The 21,551-nt window shown below is 42.0% G+C and overlaps 1 protein-coding gene across 4 annotated transcripts in view; it reads right to left on the bottom strand.

Annotated features, from left to right (window-relative positions):
• The window catches only part of CDADC1 (cytidine and dCMP deaminase domain containing 1), a 95,988-nt gene extending 83,128 nt beyond the window's left edge, over positions 1 to 12,860 (bottom strand). Inside the window, exons 1-4 of one of the 4 annotated variants that reach the window (XM_080661908.1) lie at positions 12,644 to 12,849; positions 11,870 to 11,967; positions 7,523 to 7,575; positions 796 to 870 (exon numbers count right to left, since the gene is read on the bottom strand). In XM_080661908.1, coding sequence (XP_080518034.1) covers positions 796 to 870; positions 7,523 to 7,564 — 117 coding nt within the window. In that variant the 5' untranslated portion in view covers positions 7,565 to 7,575; positions 11,870 to 11,967; positions 12,644 to 12,849. Of the gene's footprint in view, positions 1 to 795; positions 871 to 4,344; positions 4,412 to 7,522; positions 7,582 to 11,869; positions 11,968 to 12,643 lie in introns of those variants that run through there. The other 3 variants (XM_080661906.1, XM_080661909.1, XM_080661907.1) reach the window with 3 other exon arrangements.
• Positions 12,861 to 21,551: the final 8,691 nt, after the last annotated feature.

The raw sequence follows: 21,551 nt of genomic DNA, 5'->3' as shown, positions 1-21,551 counted from the left end.
GGAAAATGCAAAAGATTAAATAACAAGGAAAAAGCTATGCAATGTTAAAAGGAACAGGTTCATCTTGTCAGGTCAGGGCTTTGATTTGACCCCACCTGGAAGCCAGTAAGTTAGCCTGCTACTGTTTCATGGATACTGGCAGAGATATGAAACTCAGACAAAAGATTATATCATTCATAGCTAAGCAAGCAGCATGAGCATCATGTTTGTGATGGTTTCCCCTGCTCACAAATCCCATGTGGGTCAGGCAGAACAGCCTAGATAGATTCCTGGACACAAAGTAGATTATGTTATAGGAGAGGAACACTGAGCTTGGGGATTCTATTGTTTTATCCAGACAGCAAGCAAACACACACTCTTGTACCAAGTGGGAGACATTACCTCAACCCTCAAGGTTGCTTGTTACAAATGCAACTCCTAGAAATAACTGAGGTAAGAGCAGTTTGGGCCTTGAAATCTTTAAACCAGCAAGATGTTGGAATTTGAAAGAACCATGGAAGTGTCTCAACACATGAACTAATATGGGAATGTGTCATGAGTTAAAGGTGGAAATTTTTTTTAAAAAGGAAGATGTAGGAGCATACTATAGAACAGTGTTTTTTGGTTTTGTTTTTACAAAATAGACATGTATGATCCTGTAAATGCACAAAACATTTTTAGAAGAATATACAAGAAACTCCTTTGGAAGTGGGAATAGGGAATTTGAGTATAAGAGGAAGTTTTATTCCACTTTATACCATTCCTTTTGCTTTATTATGAACATATATGTCTTGTTTAGAAATCATAAAAATTCACCTGTTTTTTGTCAGTAGATACTCTGGTCATCTCTTCATTATCTCCTAAGTGTCCACGCTTTCCCTCTTCCTTTTCCTAATTAAAAGCAGATTAAAGGGGGGGGGGGAGGGAGGGAGGTTAGTACATAAGATGTATGACTAATTCTATATGTTCTATTTAAAAGCCAGTTTCCTTGACTTTGGAACATTCTTTTTTTTTTCTTTTTTTCTTTTTAATATTGATGCAACTCTGCATTGACTTCCTGCTTTGTTCAGGTTCATGTTCAGACTACTTAACCTAATAAACTAGGCCTTTTTATTCTGGCCCCTGCATACTTTTCTAAAACATTGAAGGACTGGAAATTGTAGTCAGAAAATAAAATTCTGTAGTTTAAAATTTTAGAGTTGGGACAGTTTTGAGCAATGGAAAAGTCCAGAGTATGGCCATGGCTAAACAGGACTGAAGGGGAATAGTGGAAAATTAACTGGATTTGGGAAGAAACTATGTAACAAAAGCATTAGATGTGGATTATGGTAGGCGGAATAATGATCACCCAAAGGCCTTCCTGTCCCAATTCCTGAGCCTGTAGCTATTAAGTTACCATGGCAAGGTTGCAGATGGAATTAAGGCTGCTAATTAATCAGACCTTGAGATAAGGAGATTATCCTGGATTATGTGGGTAATAACAAGGGTCCTTAGCAGTGAGAGGGAGGCAGGAGAATCAGTGTCAGAGTGGTGCAATATAAGACTTAACCTGGCCACTATTGGTTTTGAAAATGGAGGAAAGGGTCCATGATCCAAGGCATGTGGCAGTCTCTAAAAGCTGAGGAAGGCAAGGAAACGGATTCTTCCAGAGCTTCTGAAGGAATGCAGCCTGCCAACATTTTGATTTTAGCCCAGAGACTCATTTCCGACTTTTGACCCCCAGAAATTTAAGATAATAAACGTGTGTTGTTTTAAGCCACCAACTCTGTGGTAATTTGTTACAGCAGCAACAGGACACTAATGCAGAGATGTCCATAAGTCTCCTCTAAAAGTAAAATAGTAGAAAGTTTAGAGGCCTGGCTGGTGTAGCTCAGTGGCTGAGTGCCGACCTATGAACCAGGAGGTCACTGTTCCATTCCCGGTCATGGCATATGCCTGGTGGCAGGTTTGTTCCCCCGTGTGGGGCGTGAAGGAGGCAGCCAATCAAGGATTCTCTCTCATCATTAATGTTTCTATCTCTCTCTCCCTCTCCATTCCTTTCTGAAATCAATAAAAATATATTTTTAAAAAAAGAAAGTTTTGAGCCAGGGACCAAACTCCTGTATTTATAAATCAATTCAACAAATATTTATTGAACCCTTGCTATGTGTCAGCCACAGACCTAGCTGCTCAGGGTGCAGCCCTTACAGAGCTTACGATTTATGAATACAGGTACTGACTATGAAGTGAACAGATAATTAAGCCAGTGTGATAAAGCAGAATTCTGTGAGCCCCAAAGTAGGGGATATGTGTAATAAATTGGAGCAAGTTGGAAGGTTGGAATGGCAAACTTGGTAAATATTAACATCCCAGTCTATGAAACAAATACTGGGTGCTAGAAAAGGAGTGGCCTCTAAGAAGTTTACAAGAAAAGCCATGTCCTGGGAATGGGGTTTGTGTTCAAACAGGTCAGAAAGCGGAAGTGATGACATTGGTAGTGAAATGTGGGAGGTGTGGATGGCAGTAGTAGTGATGATGCTATGAGTGATAATAATAACAGAACCTAACATTTGCTGCATGTGTACCACATACCAAGCCCTATATCATTTCATTTAATCCTCACAACTTTACAAAGTAACTACTATTGCTCCCATTTTTCAAATGAAAAAATTGTGACTGAGAGAGATTAAATAACTTGAACATAGTCACACAGCTAATAAATAGATAACCCAGGATCTGAGCCCCAAATCCATTCTCTTAATCATTATGCTACACTGATTCTGCTCTGGAAAAGTACAGTAAGACCATTAATAATGAAAATAGGATGGCAGAAGACAAAATGGGAAGAGATGGGAGAAAGGGACAATATGAATTATGCAGAGAAAAATGAGAACAATGCAGTTATTCTAATTCTTACACTAAAGTAATAATCAGGTAATTTAAATACTCTAACTTAGAAAAACTATGACTCAAAAGGAGAGATAATTATTTTTAAATGACAGACATTTTCAACAGTGCTTGATTTCTATTCCAAACTTTTGTGTCTGCCCCTCCCCACCCCCCAGAAGTCTCATAAACAATACTTTCTCTCCCATTCATTTATCTAGTTTTAGACTGGATTCTTTTTTTTTTTTTAATCCTCACCGAGGATATGTTTTTTATTGATTTGAGAGAGAGAAACATCTATCGGCTGCCTCCCATACATGCCCTGACCAAGGATCAAACCCACAACCTTTTGGTGTTCAGGACAACGCTCGAACCAACTGAGCCACTGGCCAGGGCTGGACTGGATTCTTAAAAATTATTAGTTTTCATACTTGATATATACCTCGCTGAAAATCCCAAAGGAGCATCCATACAGTATATATTTTGACACCCTAGAAAATCTCGATATCAGCTATACTGTAGTTCACCTTTTATCCACAGGGGATATATTCCAAGACCCCCAGTGGATGCCTGAATCCACAGATAGTATCGAACCCGATATCTATTATGTTTTTTCCTAAACATACATACCTATGATAAAGTTTAATTTAGCCGAAACCGGTTTGGCTCAGTGGATAGAGCATTGGCCTGAGGACTGTAAGGGTCCCAGGTTCGATTCCGGTCAAGGGCATGTACCTTGGTTGCGGGCACATCCCCAGTGGGAGGTGTGCAGGAGGCAGCTGATCGATGTTTCTCTCTCATCGATGTTTCTAGCTCTCTATCCCTCTCCCTTCCTCTCTGTAAAATATCAATAAAATATTAAAAAAAAAGTTTAATTTATAAATTAGGCAAAGTAAGAGATTAATGACAATAATAAAATAGAAAAATTATAACTATATATTATAATAAAAATTATGTGACTATGGCATTAAGTAAAATAAGGGTTATTTGAACACAAGCACTGAGCTACTGTGACAGTTGACCTAATAACTGAGATGGCTAAGTGGCTAACAGGCAGGTAACACGTAGCGTGGATTCACATCCAGGGCAGGATAGAGCAGGGTGGCACAAGATCTTATCACACTACTCATAACAGCATGCAATTTAAAATTTACTAGTATAAATTGTTTTCTTCTGGAATTTTCCATTTAATATATTTGAGCTTGGGCTGACCATGGGTAATTGAAACTATAGAAAGCAAAACCATGGATGAAGGGTGACTACTGTATTTAGAAGTGTTTGTTAGTAACACACTAAGGCTAATAAAAATTAAAATTTAAATGTCCAGTAATAAGAGAACAGACATGGTACACTGATACAGTGGACTTTATACAATCATTAAAATGATAATAACAAACACATACTGATATATAAACATATATATATAGTATACTAATATATATAAAAAATTAAAATGAGATCAAATCTTGATATTAAAAAAAGCTTCTTCACAGTAAGTACTTGCTCTGGCTGGGTAGTTCAGCTGGTTAGAGCATTGTCCCGATATGCCAAGGTTGCAGGTTCTATCCTGGGTCAGGGCACATACAAGAGTAAACCAGTGAGTGTATGAATAAGTGAACAACAACAAAATCGATGTTTCTCTCTCACACACACTCTTTCTCTCCCTCTCTCTCTCTAATCAATCAGTAAAAAAATTTTAAAAATAAAAATTAGTACTCAATCTCTAATGAAGAGATTCAGAACATACCTCCCCAAGATGTGCCATTTTGGCATGTAAATTATTCTGAGCTGAAAGCAATCGAGACTCTCACGAGAAACTTTTACCTTGTCCATACTCAAGTTATCACCAGAAATAATTTATATGACCAATCCATAGGCAGGGCAAACTTCTATTTACTGAACATCTCTTATCATGCTAAGAATGACCTTCCTCTCCTCTAAAGACCCCAGGTGCCTTATGGCATCCTTAGCTGAGAATATCATATATACCTCATTTTCCTGAAACTCTCATGTATGTGGGGTTCTCATATATATGTAATTAGATTTGGTCATCTTCTCTTATTAACCTATCTCATGTCTATTTGATTAGAACAGCTGAAAGAATGTAGAAGGGCAGAAGAAAGTTTTTACTTCCTTCACACTAACAAACCCAGCTTTTTATATGCATTTTTTAAAGTCTTAAATTTTTAAACATTTGTTTGTAATCTGTTAAAAACAAATTTTATTTGCAAAAAAAAAAAAAACAAATAAAAAAACCCCAAGAACTAACAGCCTGACTGAAAATCTTTTCTACTTACACAAAGTAATAATAAGCTATCAAGAAGTAAAAAGAATAAAGGACTTCAAAACCATGAAGAAAATAAAGAGCTTTCTCAAAGCCATTAATGATATGTAGAGCCAGGGCGGAGGTTGGGGGAGTGGTTGACAAACAGGAAATAAAAATGCATAACATTATTAATAATGTTTTACTATTTATAAAACATTTCACATAGAAATTAGAAAACTATTCCAAGAGATATTTTATCATAAAAAGTAAATTCCCTGTATACACACAGACCTTACATCCTTCACAAAAGTTAACTCAAAATGGATCACAGACCTAAATATAGAATGCAAAACTATAAAACTTGAGAAGATAACATACTAGAAAAACTAGATGACCTTGGTTATGACCATGACTTTTTAGATACAACACTAAAGGCATGATCCATGAAAGAAATCCATGATAAACTGGACTTCATTAAAATTATAAATTGTACTACAAAAGACAATATCAAGAGAATGAGAAGACAAGCCATAAACTGGGAGAAAATATTTGTAAAGGACACATCTGATGAAAAATTGTTATCCAAATATATGAACAACTCTTTAAACTCAACAACAAAACAAACAACCTGACTAAAATATAGGCCAAAAACCTTAACAGATATCTCACCAAATAAGAGATACAGATAGCAAATGAAAGGACCCACCACATCATATATCATCGGGGAAATGCAAATGAAAACAACAGTAAGATACCACTACTAGTACATGCCTATTAGAATGGCCAAAATCCACACCAAATGCTGAGGAGGATGTACAGCCACTTTGGAAGACAGTTTGGCGGTTCCTTACAAAACTATATGTACTCTTACCATACAATCCAGCAATCATGCTTCTTGGTATTTACCCAAAGAACATGAAAACTTATGTCCACACAAAATCTGCACACAGATGTTTATAGCAGCTTTATTCATAATTGCCATAACCTGGAAGTAACCAAGATATCCTCCAGTAGGAGAATGGATAAATAAACTGTGGTACATCCAGACAATGGAATCTTATTCAGTGCTAAAAAGAAATGAGCTATGAAGTCAGGAAAGGACATGAAGAAATCTAAAATACATATTGCTAAGTCAGCAATTTCCAACCATTTTTGTCTCATGGCACACATAAACTAATTACTAAAATTCTGCAGCACACCAAAAAATATACTATCTTTTTTGCAGATCTGACAAAAAAAGGTATAATTTTTGTTCAGTCACACCAAACAGCAATTATTGTGTTGGCTGTTGTCATTTTTTAAAATACGTTTTTATTGATTTGAGAGAGAAAGGAAGGGGGAGGGAGAGAAACATCGATGAGAGAGAGAAACATGGATAGGCTGCCTCCTGCATGCCCACCAGGGATAGAGCCCACAACCTGTGCATGCACCCTGACTGGGAATCGAACCAGCGACCTTTTGATGTATGAGCAACATTCAACTGAGCCACACTGGCCAGGGCTGTTGTCATTTTTTAATTTGACAAGCTAGGCAAAAGAGGTTAATGCCCTTGACTGAATAGTCAGATATTGCATGTTTTAAAAATTCTTGCAGCACCCCAGTTGAAAATCACTGTGCAAAGTGAAAGAAGCATGTCTGAAAAGACTACATATGGTGTGATTCACAACTATATGATATTCTGAGAAAGATAAAACTATGGAGACAGTAACAAAAAATATCAGGGGCAACGGGTTGGGTAGGAATAAATAAGTGGAGCACAGAAAATTTGTAGGCCAATGAAAATACTCTGTATGATACCATATTGACGGATCAATGTCATTATATATGTGTCCAAACCCATAGAATATACAACACCAAGAGTGAACCTTAATGTAAACTATAGAGTTTGAGTAATCATGATGTGTCAATGTTAGTTCATCAACTGTAACAAATGTTGGGGGGATGTGGATAATGGGGGAGGCTACCCATGTGCAGGAGTGTATGGAAAATCTGTGTACTTTCCCTCAATTTTGCTGTGAACCTAATAGTGTTCTCTAACAATAAAGTCTTAATATAAAAATAGTAAATTCCCACCCAGTTGGTGTGGCTCACTGGTTGAGCACTGACCCATGCACCAGGAGGTCACTGGTTCGATTCCCGGTCAGGGCACATGCCCGGGTTTGTAGGCTTGATCCCCAGCAGGGGGCATGCAGGAGGCAGCTGATTGATGTTGATGTTTATCTTTCATTGATGTTTCTCTCTCTCTCTCCCTCTCCCCCTCCTCTCTCTCTATAATCAATAAAAAAACACTACTTTTAAAAATAGTAAATTCCCCCTGTTAAAATTCTTCAATTCAATCCCAAATTTATAGAATAAAATCTGAACTCCCTTGCAAGGCATACAAATGTTTTTTATGATGTGATTCCCATATACCTTTCCAAGCTCATCTTCAGTATCTTCCCTCCGAGACAGCATAGGGACTTGGGCTGGGAATAGAGAATACCAGGTGGCCAGGAAGCCAAGATCAGTTAGTCAGAAAAAAACTTGGGATGAGCTGACCCCAAAAATGTCACCACTCCTCCACTCCCTTCTCAAAAATGCAGAGGTAGCTGATTTTATCTCCCTTCTTACTACCTGCTTAAACTACTGACCTGCAGGCACAGTTGACCAAGGTTTGACCACTATACGACTTCCCTAGGGTGGTGGTAATGAGCAGAATACCATCTTGCCTCCAGAGGGCAGGCATGGACACCGTTACCAGGAACACAGCTGGAAAAGGAAGTCACCTAAGCCCTGAAATGGAAAATTCCAAAAGCCTACCTTTTTCAAAAAGCCCCCCTTTTCCTACAAGCCTGCTTTGTCCCCAGCTTATGAAAGGAGCCAAGCAGAGCTCCCCCACACCAAACCCCAGTCAGTTCAGAGGACTTCCTTTCCTGTGTTGTCTCCCTTGTCCTTAAGCATAAGTTTAATATAATCTGTCTGGAAATGTCCTTTTGATTTCTAGCTTGGGGAACCCAAGAACCCCAATGCTGGTAAGAACTCCACCCAACTTCACCTTCTGACATGTGAACCACAAATTCTCACTCCTCCAAGCTTGTCCATTTGGAATCTCTTGGCTTGGCAAATGTAGAGGAGAGACTAATCCATGACATGTCTGCTGTCTGTCCTGCAAGCTGGACCTAGGCCGGAACAGGGTTTCTGAAATCCCCCTTAGAGACTGCCTGATGTTAACTCCTGTTCATTCTGACATAAATAAGCATCCCTCCCTGCCTTCTGCTACGTGCTGGTTCCTGGAACAGGTTGTCCTGACTAAACATGTAATTTCCATACCTGGTAGTATTCACCTACTTGTACCCATGACTATCACCCCTTTACCTCAGATAATTCTCTGGCACCTGCCAAGTAAAGTAGCGAGGGGACTAATTTTGTAGTGCAGTCACCCAAGACACACCTCGTATGTATGTTGCCCTTAATAACCTCTACTAGTCACCAGACTGGACTGACCAGCCTCTTTCTTCAGTCTTTCCCTGCTCTCCACTTCCACAGGTAGATTTTCAGTCTCAGGTTTTCATTAGGTCTGCATGTATGAACAGTAAAAACCTACTTACTCTTCATGTCTCAGTACAAATGCAGCCTGCCCTGTGAATCCTTCCCTCACTTCCCTATTTAGAGCCCGCTCCCCTCTTCAATCTTGGTAGCATGTCTGCTGGCATCTTGTACTTGACTCCACCATCTAATTGTACCTTAACTGTTTAAATCCCTAGTATTTGTCCCCATTAGAAAGTAAGGACTATGTTCTATTCTTTCTGTATCTCCAGTGCCAAATACACAACTTCATCCACAATAAAAAAGACATCAAAAAAGAAAAAAAGCCTGACCAGTGTGGCTCAGTGGTTGAGTGTCAACCTATGAACTAAGAGGTCACAATTCAATTCCTGGTCAGGGTACAATGCCCAGGTTGTGGGCTCGATCCCAAGTGGGGCAGGAGTCAGCTGATCAACAATACTCCCTCATCATTGATGTTTATATCTCTCTCTCCCCCTCCCTTCCTCTCTGAAATAAATAAAAAATTTTCGCAAGAAAAAGAAGATGGTTATGAATGACCTCATAAGAGTACTGCAGGAATTTAAGGATTTGAAAGTCTTTCTGTGGAAAACCTGAAGCAACCTTTTAGCAGAATTATTGGCAAGTCGGAAACTTCAATAAGCATGTGCAGAATACAATAATAATTTTATAAGAGGGGGGATAAACCTTATGCTTAAAAAAAGATTGAAGGAAAGCACCAAAATGTTAAAACTGATGTGGTTAGAATAGTGAGAAACCACAAGTAACCTCCCCCCTTTTCCTCTGTTTTCAGAAATGGTTTAAATATTTAACTTAACCTATACTATTTCCATAATGACTGTGGCTCCTTAAAAATTAATGACAACATTCTAAACTTCCAAACCTACCAAACCAAAATGGTGAGAACCATGCCACTCCATACATAGAGGAAAATGATGAGAACATAGCACTCTGCCACACTCAGGGTAGGAGAAAGAAAAGATGGAGGCTGTATATACTTCTAACACATTGGGTTATATGATTAACTAGAGACCCAGTGCACGAATTTGTGCATGGGTGGGATTCCACAGCCTGGCCGGCAATTGGAGCCGATCAGGGGGGTAGGGGGAGAAGGGGGTGCCCGATCGGCCAGGGGGAGGGACCGCAGGAGGTTGGCCGGCTGCAGGAAGTTGGCTGTGGGAGCGCACTGACCACCAGGGAGCAGCTCCTGCTTTGAGCATCTGCCCCCTGGTGGTCAGTGCACGTCACAGCAACCAGTCATTTGGCTGACCGGTCATAACGGCCACTGGGCTTTTATATATATAGACTAGTGAACCGGTGCATGAAATTCATGCATGGGGGGTACCTCAGCTCAGCCTGCACCCTCTCCAATTGAGGACCCCTTGGGGATGTCCACCCTCTCGCAATCTGGGACCGCTGGCTCCTAACCACTCATCTGCCTGCCTGCCTGATTGCCCCTAACTGCCTCTGACTGCCTGCCTGATTGCCCCTAACCCCCCTGCCTGCCTGCCTGATCGCCCCTAACCTCTCTGCCTGCCTGATCGCCCCTAACTGCCTCTGCCTGCTGGCCTGATTGCCCCTAACTGCCCTCCCCTGCCAGCCTGATCTTGACCCCAACTGCTCTCCCCTACTGGCCTGATCTCACCCCAACAGCCCCTGCCTGCCTGATCACCCCTAACTGCCCTCCCCTGCCAGCCTGATCTCACCCCTAACTGCTCTCCCTGCCAGTCTGATCTTGCCCCCAACTGCCCTTCCCTGCCAGCCTGGTTGCCCTCAACTGCCCTCCCCTGCCAGCCTGATCTTGCCCCCAACGGCCCTCCCCTGCCAGCCTGATCTTGCTCCCAATGGCCCTCCGCTGCCGGCCTAATCCACCCCCAACTGCCCTCCCCTGCCGGCCTGATTGCCCCTACCTGCCTCTGCCTCGGCCCCCACCATCATGGCTTTGTCCAGAAGGAAGTCCAACATCTGGAAGATGGACAGTCAACCCGGTCTAATTAGCATATTACCCTTTTATTAGTATAGATAGATTATATAGGATAGGATTGCTTAAATGGGGGAGGGGGCCTTTTTCAGCAGGAGGAGATGCTCTTGGCAGACAAAAATACATAATCCCTATATCTGGACTGAGAGCCAGCCATATGCACTATACTGCCAAACCGGTCATTAAAAAATTGAGCTGGCCGAAACCGGTTTGGCTCAGTGGATAGAGCGTCGGCCTGTGGACTGAAAGGACCCGGGTTCGATTCCGGTCAAGGGCATGTACCTTGGTTGCAGGCACATCCTCAGTGGGAGGTGTGCAGGAGGCAGCTGATCGATGTTTCTCTCTCATCGATGTTTCTGGCTCTCTATCCCTCTCCCTTCCTCTCTGTGAAATATCAATAAAATATTAAAAAAAAAAAAATTGAGCTGCTTTCTTACACCTTACACCAAACAGCTGTTGCCCTTAAAACCTCTCCTCAGCCCCCACCTTAGGATCTGCCTTTGCAGTTCACCCAGATTAGGTTCTGATTGGTCGGTTTCTATGCCAGTCAGCATCAAAAGCTCCGCCTCCTAGGCAGCCATTGGCTCCTCGCAGTTCACCCAGATTTGGTTCTGATTGGTCGGTTTTGTTGCTTATCACCACGGCAATCCAGCACTGACTGCAGGACTGACTTCCAGTAGGTCGAGCCTCCGGTCGTTTTGGACGTTACGGACCCTGGGTTTTTATATATTAGGATTCTTACAATATATTCCTAACCTGTTTTGATCATCTCTTTGGAGATCCAAAATAAGAGACTACTTAAATGGAACAATAGTATTCATCAATTACCTTTTACAATAGTAGATGCTAAGGGTTATACCCAGTAAAATAAGGCATGGTCTCTATCTTCAACTAATTTGCAGTTTGGTGGGAGAGGGGAACTACCCAGATGAAATAGGAACAGTATACAATTGAGTGATGAATTATGTGGTATAGACAATAACTTGCCAAATCAACATATAAATACCATTAATACCCGATAAGCATGGCATAGTCAGAAACAGTAATTGTTCTATTTTTAGATTGGAAAGATGAGCTGTTAGAGCTACAAGTTACAAATGTCACACTAAATCATAAAGATATTTTTCAAATTGTAAGATTTTTTAGTTTTTAAGTGTGACAGAAACTGGAGCATATCAAATTTGAGATCATAGCTTTTCTGAATGGTTGGAATTATCTAAGGAAAAAAAATATACCTGAGATTTTTGTCTTTGGCCTTCGACTGCTGGGAAGAGCTCCATCCAGAGACTGAGCAGGGTGAAAAGGTTGACTTTAGAAAGCCTTGGTATTTGACCTACAAAAGAGAGGGAAGGCACTTTAAAATGTTGCTGATGAAAATATGAACTAAGCTCAATGCCACTTGGGTGCATGAAGCTTTATCTCAACTGCTTTAGCAGGAGGATAGGAAAAATAAGAGGACAAGAGGTGACCTCCCCTAGCACTTTCCAAAGCTGGGGCCTCTTTCTCCAGCCCTCACACAGCTGGGGGCGGGGGTGCTAGCTATGGGAACATCCAAAGGAAGTTATGAAAAGTCCTTGCATCTAATGTCAACGTGGAGCAAGCTTTTCTTTGGACTGTGGTGTTGCAGCAAGGGCAGTGGTTACAACCTGGTACCGAAAATGCAGTGATCTTGGAGGGTAAAGCAGTTGAAATATAGGAAAGTGTGACATGTGGCTAATTTGGAAATCAAGTCAAAAGCACAGGAATTTTCAGGCTCGTCGTTCCCGGAGATCCCAGTCCTGGGTACCGGGAGGAACAGCAACGGAGGAAGGGAGGTGAGCGCGCGACTTCCAAGGCAGATGCAGCCAGGCCGGGGGATCCCGCCCAAGCAGGGGCCGCCTACGGGGGCATGAGACATCCAGGGGCAGAACTGCAGCGAGAGGAGGTCAGGGGACCTGGATCTGAACGGCCATAGAAACACAGGGCAGAGCACGACGCCGCGGAGGTGGGCGCGGGGCCGCGGCACTCACCGGTCATGCTGTCAGTCTGGGTGCTGACTGACCGCCCGGCCCCCGTGATCTCCAGATTTTGCATCTGCCCTGCTTCTTTCAACCCAGCGGCCTCTGCAGCCCAGGAAACCTCTCGCAGTTAGACATGATCTTGGTGCCACATACTCCACCTCCGCCTCCTCCCCGCGCAGCACAGCAGACGCCAGCTCGCAGCAGCCGGATGACGTAGACGCCGACTGCCACTTCGGGCGCTTCTGTGACGTCAGATCAAGGCGGGGACACCGTGGCGCAGGGCTGCCCCTCCAGTGCCAAGCGGGTGTGTGGGAAGCACGAAGCAGTAACTCATCTGAGGCCGGCTTTTGGCTGTCTTCGGTATTTGGCTGTCTTGGTTGGTTTTGCCGAAGGAAGGTTGCTTGAGGATGTCTTGGTTTGAAGTCGCAGGTTGCGTAGAGTCTGCGTCTTGAGCCGAGCTCGGGCTTGGGATTTGGGATCAGAGAGGCTATAGAAATGGAAACCTGCCATGGGGGGCGGGGGGCGGGCAGGCGGAGGGGAGGCTCAGTGGGTGAGCATCAGGACCTATGAACCAGGAGGTCGAGGTTGGATTCCCAATCAGGGCACATGTCTGGGGTGTTGCGGGCTCCATCCCCAGTGTGGGGTGTGCAGGAGGCAGCCAATCAATGATTCTTCTCATTGATGTTTTTATCTCTCCCTCCCTCTCCCTTCCAGTCTGAAATCAATAAAAATACTTTTAAAAAAATGGAAACCTACTCTGCTCTATCTGTTATGGTCGAGGTCTTAGAGAATCACCAAAGTGAAAGGCGTGGGAGCTGGGGGTCCAGATAGCTGTTAACATCAGAGATTGGCTGGTGCCAGGACCACCATTGGGATGTTCTGCTTTGTGAACCTTGAAAAAGAAGATACCTACAGAGAAGGGCTCCTCATGGCCAACTGGGCTTACATTTAAAAGCAGAGCCTCGCAGCCATTTCCAAACAGGGGCTTCTTGGGGGAAAGCCTGCACTGAACTGCCTTCCTACACTGTGTTCCTACCATCAGAACCAGCCCTTATAAACGAGTTCCTGGAATTGTATTTCAACCAATAGTACTAAGACTTTCCCCATCCAATCAGTGCTCTTCAGCTATATCCTGTTAGCATTTTCACTGACCAATCAAGACATTGCTTTTTTGGGGATAATCAAACTGTGCCAATTTGAAGTCCTCATTTGCAATCAGGGACCTAGGGCAGGGACTTCTTTCTGTCTATGTAAGTCAGCTACCCTCTGGCTGAGAGTGCACTTTCCCTTTCCACGGAAGACTGAAGACTGGGTGTTTTTTGTTTTTTGTTTTTTTTCAGCTGAAACTGAAATAACTTTCCACTTCATAATTGTGCTTTAATGCTATTGACCTGTTCCACAGAACAGCTGTATTGCAATTGAGCTATTTGCATTGCATAAAGTTTCCTTCAACACACCTCGAATTGGAGATTCCTGTTGACATTCAATCGGCATCAACGACCACTGGTCGACAGCTTCTTATCAAACACAGGAAGACATCAAGAGGTGGAACTGTGATTATGAGGAAGGTGAGGGTAGGCGGTAGCAAGTGGTCCCTGGAAAATCTGAGAAGTACTTGACGTAGATTTGTGCCCTGAGCGTTTTATTTCATAAGTGTCCCAGGCCCTCCCTCCTCGTGACTCATTCTGTTACCACAACTTGAAATACTGACAAATAACATGGCATTACAACTGATTTTTTAAAGCAAAAGCTGAATGCTATTAAAGTACTTTGTAAAGGACTGAAGTGAGACTCTTCGGTGTTGAAGGATATGGCTGTGGTTCATTAATTTTTACTACTGTAGAGTACCACAATTTATCCATATTTGAGCTGTGGACGAAAACGGGCCACGTGCTAACCTGACTAGCTCAGGGAAGGCCTTTGTGGCGGTCTTGCAAACTCAGAGACCTAAAGTAACCACAAAGGATGGCCTGAAATGAAAATTTTTAATTAAAAAAGCAGTTTATGGTGGGTAGTCATGTCCTAGGCCTGTATCTTCCCTGACAAAGGTCAATCTTTACCTTAACTGAGCCTATTGTCTTTTTACATATACGATAACATGTTGAAATTCAAAGTAATTTTCCTTTTCCAGACCCCTCAAAGCAAAGGCACCACTCTGCAAGATGACAAATACCCTCATTATTATTGAGTTAATTGTTGACTGTTACCTATCCTGCACCCATCTAAGTAAAAGTTGTATGTATCTATCATTTTACTTTTTATCCATTCCCAGAAGTTTCCCCACTTTGCTTTTCTTGCTTCCCTAATCTATCACCAATAGATTTCATGTAACCCACTTACATCTCCTCTTTTGATTGTAATGTATAAAACAAGATGCAAAACTGCCATTCTCTGGAGCATTATCTCAATCCATTGAGATTCTGCTTCCTGGCAATTGTTGTCAGTTTGGCTCAAATAAACTCACAAAAATTCTCCACAGGTTTGAATGTTTCTTACATTAACAGAGCTAAGAGATATTTGGACCATCTCCAGCTTTATGCTGTTGCAAACAATGCTGCTATAAACATGTTTGTACATGTTTCCTTATCCTATATTCCTATATAATAAAAGGCTAATATGAAAATCGACCAAACGGTGGAACAACCAGTCGCTATGACGTGCACTCACCACCAGGGGGAAGACGCTCAATGCAGGAGCTGCCCCCTGGTGGTCAGTGCACTCCCACAGGGGGAGCCGCTCATCCAGAAGTTGGGCTCACGGCTGGCGAGCACAGCGGTGGTGGCAGGAGCCTCTCCCGCCTCTGCAGCAGTGCTAAGGATGTCCAACTGATGGCTTAGGCCCACTCCCTGGCAGTGGGACATCCCCTGAGGGCTCCTGGACTATGAGAGGGTGCAGGCCAGGCTGAGGTACCCACCCCCTGAGTGCACGAATTTCATGCACCGGTCCTCTAATGTTCTTATAAAAGAGTTTCTTTAGAGACTATACTTATGAGTAGAATTTTTGTGTTGCTACTATCAATTTATGAAATAAAGCTGAAAAGCTTTTCAAAGAGATTAGAGTCTAATCATTAGACCAATTTACATAGCTCTATGTCCCCATGACTCAATTCCTGGTCAGGGCACATGCCCCGGTTGTGGGCTCCATCCCCAGTGTGGGGCGTGCAGGAGGCAGCCAATCAATGATTCTCTCTCATCATTGATGTTTCTATCTCTCTCTCCCTCTCCCTTCCTCTCTGAAATCAATAAAAATATTTTTTTTCATAATGGGCAAAAGACTTGAACAGTCACATCATAAAAGAAGGTATACAGATGACAATTGATCACATGGGGGGAAAAAGATTCAACCATCATTAGCCATTCAGGAAATGCAAATTAAAACCATGATGAGATACCACTGCATACTTATTAGAATGGTGAAATAAAAAGTACTGATAGAACCAAATGCTGGCAAGAATGCAGGGCAGCTGGATCTCTCATATATTGCAGATAGGAATATAAAATGGTATAGCCACTCTGGAAAACAGTTTGACTGTTTCTTATAAAGTTAAACATATGCTTATCATATCACCCAGCAATCACATTCCTGGGTATTCATTTTAGAAGAATGAAAACTTATGTTCACATAAAACTCTATACATAAATGTTTATAAAAGTTTTATTTATAATAATAATAATAATAAACTGGAAACAAGCCAAGTAAGCCGCAATGAGTGAATAGCAAACAAACTAAGGAATATCTGAAATTAAATACTACTTAGCAATAAAAAGGAAGGAACTCCCCTGGCTAGGTGGCTCGGTTGGTTGGAGCATTGTCCCATATACTGAAAGGTTGCAGGTTTGATTCCCAGTCAGGGCACGTACCTAGGTTTTCAGGTTTGATTCCCAGTCAGGGCACATACCTAGGTTTTCAGGTTTGATTTCCAGTCCAGGCTCATACAGGAGGCAACAGATTGATGTCTCTCTCTCTCTCTCTCTCTCTCTCTCTCTCTCTCTCTCTCTCTCATCTCTCTCTCCTTTTCTCTCTCTCTCTCTGTCTCCCTGAAATCAATGGACACATATCCTTGGGTGAGGATTAAAGAAAAAAATGAAAGAACTATTGATTCATGCATCATTTTGGATGAATGTCCAGAGCATTATGCTAAGTTGAAAAAGCCAGTCTTAATGGGTTAGGCACTGTATTATTCTATTTTACATACCATTCTCAAAGTGAAAATACTATAGTGATGGAGAATAGATCAGTGGTTGCCAAGTGCTTTGTTTGGTGTGACTTCCCTGGTGTGACTGACTATTTAGGTAACTCAAGGGAATTTGTGTTGATAGTCACTCATATCTATACAGATGAAAAAATTTCATAGACCTGAGACAGCATAGGAATGTGGGCCCAGAAGGAAACTGGGATAGCTGACTACAAAAATATCACCACCCTTCCACTCCCTTATTCGAATACACAGAGGTAGCTGATTTTATCTCCCTTCTAACTGGAATGCACAGTTGATCAAGGTTTGACTGCCAAAGGAGCAGCAGCCACACGCAGCCCACCCCCGTCTGAGGAGTAGCAGCCACATGCAGCCCGCACCCGTCCAAGGAGCAGCAGCCATACACACCTGTCCAAGGAGCAGCCCACCCCTGCCTGAGGAGCAGCAGCCACATGAGCAGCCCACCCATGACTGAGGAGCAGCAGCCACATGCAGCCCACCCCCATCTGAGGAACAGCAGCCACATGCAGCACACACCCGTCCGAGGAACAGCAGCTACATGAGCAGCCTGCCCCTGCAGAGAGAGGATCATGGGCATAATGAAAATAAAAATGGCAATAAACAAATACTTATCAGTAATAACCTTAGAGGGAGACAAAATGACGGCGGAATAGACAGATGTGTCCCAAGCCTTGTCCTGGAGCAGATAGAATGAGCAACTAAATCGAATAACATTCACCCCAAATTGGCGAAGTAGACACAGCTGATGAGACAATTCGCACTCAGGAAGGGCAGAGGACACCTGGAGACTGCCCAGGGCACTGTGACCATGTGAGCAGCAGACACATGAGCAGCCCACTCCTGTCTGAGGAGCAGCAGCTGCACTAGCAGCCTGCCCATGACTGAGGAGCAGCAGCCGCACACAGCCCACCCCCATCTGAAGAGCAGCAGCTGTGAGCAGCCTTCCCCTGTCCAAGGAACAGCAGCCACATGAGCAGCCTGCCCCTGTCCAAGAAGCAGCAGCTGCGTGAGCAGCCTGCCCCCGTCTGAGGAGCAGCAGCCTTGTGAGCAGCCCACACCCGTCTGAGGAGCGGCAGCTGCGCAGGCAGCCTCCCCCCACCAGCCAGAGGAGCCATCACTGCTGTGAACAGCACCCACAAGAGGAGCCGCTGCCACCCAAGGAGCAGCCCCTGCACCACTAGACACCTAGATCCTTCAATGAGAATAAAAATGGATAGACAAAGAAACCCACAAAAGAAAGAAAAGGGGGAATTGCCAGATCAGCTAATTGAAACAGAGGCATGCAATATGTCAGAAAAAGAATTCAGAATAAGGGTCATACAGTTCATAAACGAGATAGATGAAAAAAATCAACAACTTAAGTAAGAATCAAGAAGAAATGAAGAGTGATAGAGCTGCAATAGAAAACACCATGGAAAGTTTCAACAGTAAACTAGGAGAAGTGGAGGATTGAATTAGCAAATTAGAAGACAGGGAAGCAAAGCACACCCAAACTGAACTACAATTGGAGAAAAAAATTAAAAGGCAGGAGGAGAGCCAAAGAGAGCTTTGGGACAACATGAAATGAAGCAACATATGAATAATAGGGGTGCTAGAACAACCAGAAGAGGAACAAGAGTTAGAAAACCTATTTGAAGAAATAATGTCAGAAACTTCCCTGATGTGGGGAAGAAAAAAGTCACACAAGCACAGAGAGTCCCAAAAAAGATGAACCTGCCCTAACTGGTTTGGCTCAGTGGATAGAGCATCAGCCTGCAGACTCAAGGGTCCCAGATTTGATTCTGGTCAAGGGCATGTGCCTTGGTTGCAGGCACATCCCCAGTAGGTGTTGTCAGGAGGCGGCTGATTGATGTTTCTCTCTCATCGATGTTTCTAACTTTCTCTTCCTCTCCCTTACTCTCTGTGGAGAATCAATAAAATATATTTTTAAAAAAATGAACCAAGACACATCATAATTATGATGGCAAATGTTCAGGACAAAGAGAGAATCTTAAAGGCTGCCAGAGAGAGACAGAAAGTTATGTACAAGGGATTTCCCATTAGATTATCAAATGATTTCTCAACAGAAACACATCAGGCCAGAAAATAAAGGAATGAAATTTACAAAGTGATGCAAAACAAGGGACTGAATCCAAGAATACTCTATCCGGCAAGGCTATCATTCAAAATTGAAGGGGAAATAAGGAGCTTCACAGACAAAAAAAGGCTAAGGGAGTTTATCACTACCAAGCCAGCAATGCAAGAAATGCCAAAGGGACTGGTGTAAAAAGAGGAAATAAAAAGGTCAAAAGGAACACAGGCACAAAAAGTAAAAATGGCTACAAACAAGTACCTATCAATAATAACTTTAAACATAAATGGACTAAATGCTCCAATCAAAATAAATTGAGTAGCTGAATGGATAAAAAAACATGACTAATATATATATATGCTGTCTACAAGAGAACCACCTCAGAACAAGGGGCTCACACAGACTGAAAGTGAAAGGATGGAAAAATATCTTTCAGGCAAATGGAAATAAAAAAAAAAAAGCTGGGCCAATGGACACAGACACAGGGGTGGTGGGGGCTTGCCTGGGGTGGGAATGGTGGTGGGGGGTCAATTGGGGGAAAAGGAGACATATGTAAAACTTAGACAATAAAAAAAAGAAGAAAAGAAAAACAAAGCTGGGGTAGCAACACTTATATTTGACAAAATAGACCTCAAAGTGAAGGCCATAACAAGAGATAGGGAAGGCCACTTCATAATACCAAAAAAATTGATACAACAAGAGGATATAATCCTGATAAACATATATGCACCCAATGCAGGAGCACCGAAATACATAAAAAATTTCCTGGAAGATATCAAGGGAGAGATTGACAACAATACAATCATAGTAGGGGACTTTAATACACCACTGACATCACTGGATAAATCCTCTAGACAAAAAATCAGCAAAGAAACAGCAATCCTAAATGACTCACTAGATCAGATGGACTTTATTGACATCTTCAGAACATTTCACCCCAAAGCCACGGAATATACGTTCTTCTCAAGTGCACATGGGACATTTTCAAAGATAGACCACATATTGGGTCGCAAGCAAAGTCTCTCCAAATTCAAGAAGATTGAAATCATATCAAGCATCTTCTCAGACCATAATGGCATAATATTAGAAATCAACTACAATAAAAACAATAATAAAATTCAAACACTTGGAAGCTGAATAGCATGCTATTAAACAATGATTGGGTTACCAAAGTGATCAAAGAAGAAATTAAAAACATCCTGGAAATGAATGACAATGAAAACACAACAATCTAAAATCTATGGGACACAATGAAAGCAGTTCTGAGAGGGAAGTTTATAGCTCTACAGGCCTACCTCAAAAAAACAAGAAAAAATGGTAATAAATCATATAACTCTACAACTTAAAGAATTAGAAAGAGAGCAACAAGAAAAGCCCAGAGTGAGCAGAAGGAAGGATATAATAAAGATCAGGGCAGAAATTAATGACATAGAGACCAAAAAAGCAATACAAAAGATAAATGAAACCAAGTGCTGGTTCTTTTAAAGGATAAACAAGATTGATGAACCTCTAGCCAGGCTCACCGAGAAGCAAAAGAGAGGACCCAAATAAACAAAATTAGAATGAAAGAGGTGAAATAACAACAGACCCCACAGAAATACTACGAATTGTTAAAAAAAAAATACTATGAACAACTCTATTCTAACAAACTAGACAACCTGGAGGAAATGGACATATTCCTAGAAATATACAACCTTCCAAAACTCAGTCAGGAAGAATCTAAAAATCTCAATAGGCTGGTAACTCTGGAAGAAATTGAAGCAGTCATCAAAAACCTTCCAGCAAACAAAAGCCCAGAGCCAGATGGCTTCACAGGGGAGTTTTACCAAACATTCAAGGAAGAACTAAAGCCTATCCTCCTAGACTATTCCAAAAAATTCAAGAGGAAGGAACACTTCCACGCTCATTCTATGAAGCCAGCATTACCCTAATAACAAAACCAGATAAAGACAACACAATGAAAGAGAATTACAGGCCAATATCCCTCATGAACATAGATGCCAAAATCCTCAACAAAATTCTAGCAAATAGGATCCAGCATTACACCAGACAGATCATACAACATGACCAAGTAGGATTTATCCCGGGGATGCAAGGCTGGTACAATATCTGCAAATCAATAAACATGATACATCACATAAACAAATTGAGAGATAAAAATCACAGTCATATCAATTGATGCAGATAATGCATTTGACAAAATCCAACACCATTTCTTGATAAAAACTCTCAGCAAGGTGGGAATAGAAGGATCATACTTCAACATAATAAAAGCCATATATAACAAAACCACAGCCAGCATCATACTCAATGGGCAAAAACTAAAACCATTTCCCCTAAGAACAGGAACAAAACAGGGATGCCCACTCTCACCACTCCTGTTCAACATAGTACTGGAAGTACTAGCCATTGCGATCAGACAAGAAGAAGATATAAAAGGCATCCAAATTGGAAAAGAAGAAATAAAACTGTCCTTATTTGCAGATGACATGATACTGTACATAGAAAACCCCAAAGACTCCATCAAAAAAATTAGTCAACTTAATAAATGAATTCGGCAATGTAGCGGGATACAAAATTAATGCCAACAAATCTATGGCATTTCTATACACCAATAGTGAACTTACAGA

Source organism: Plecotus auritus (genome assembly GCF_963455305.1).
Source record: "Plecotus auritus genome assembly, chromosome: 3".
Taxonomy (NCBI): Eukaryota; Metazoa; Chordata; class Mammalia; order Chiroptera; family Vespertilionidae; genus Plecotus; species Plecotus auritus.
Note: the sequence above shows the minus strand (reverse complement) of the source record. Positions and strands in the feature narration are given on the sequence as shown.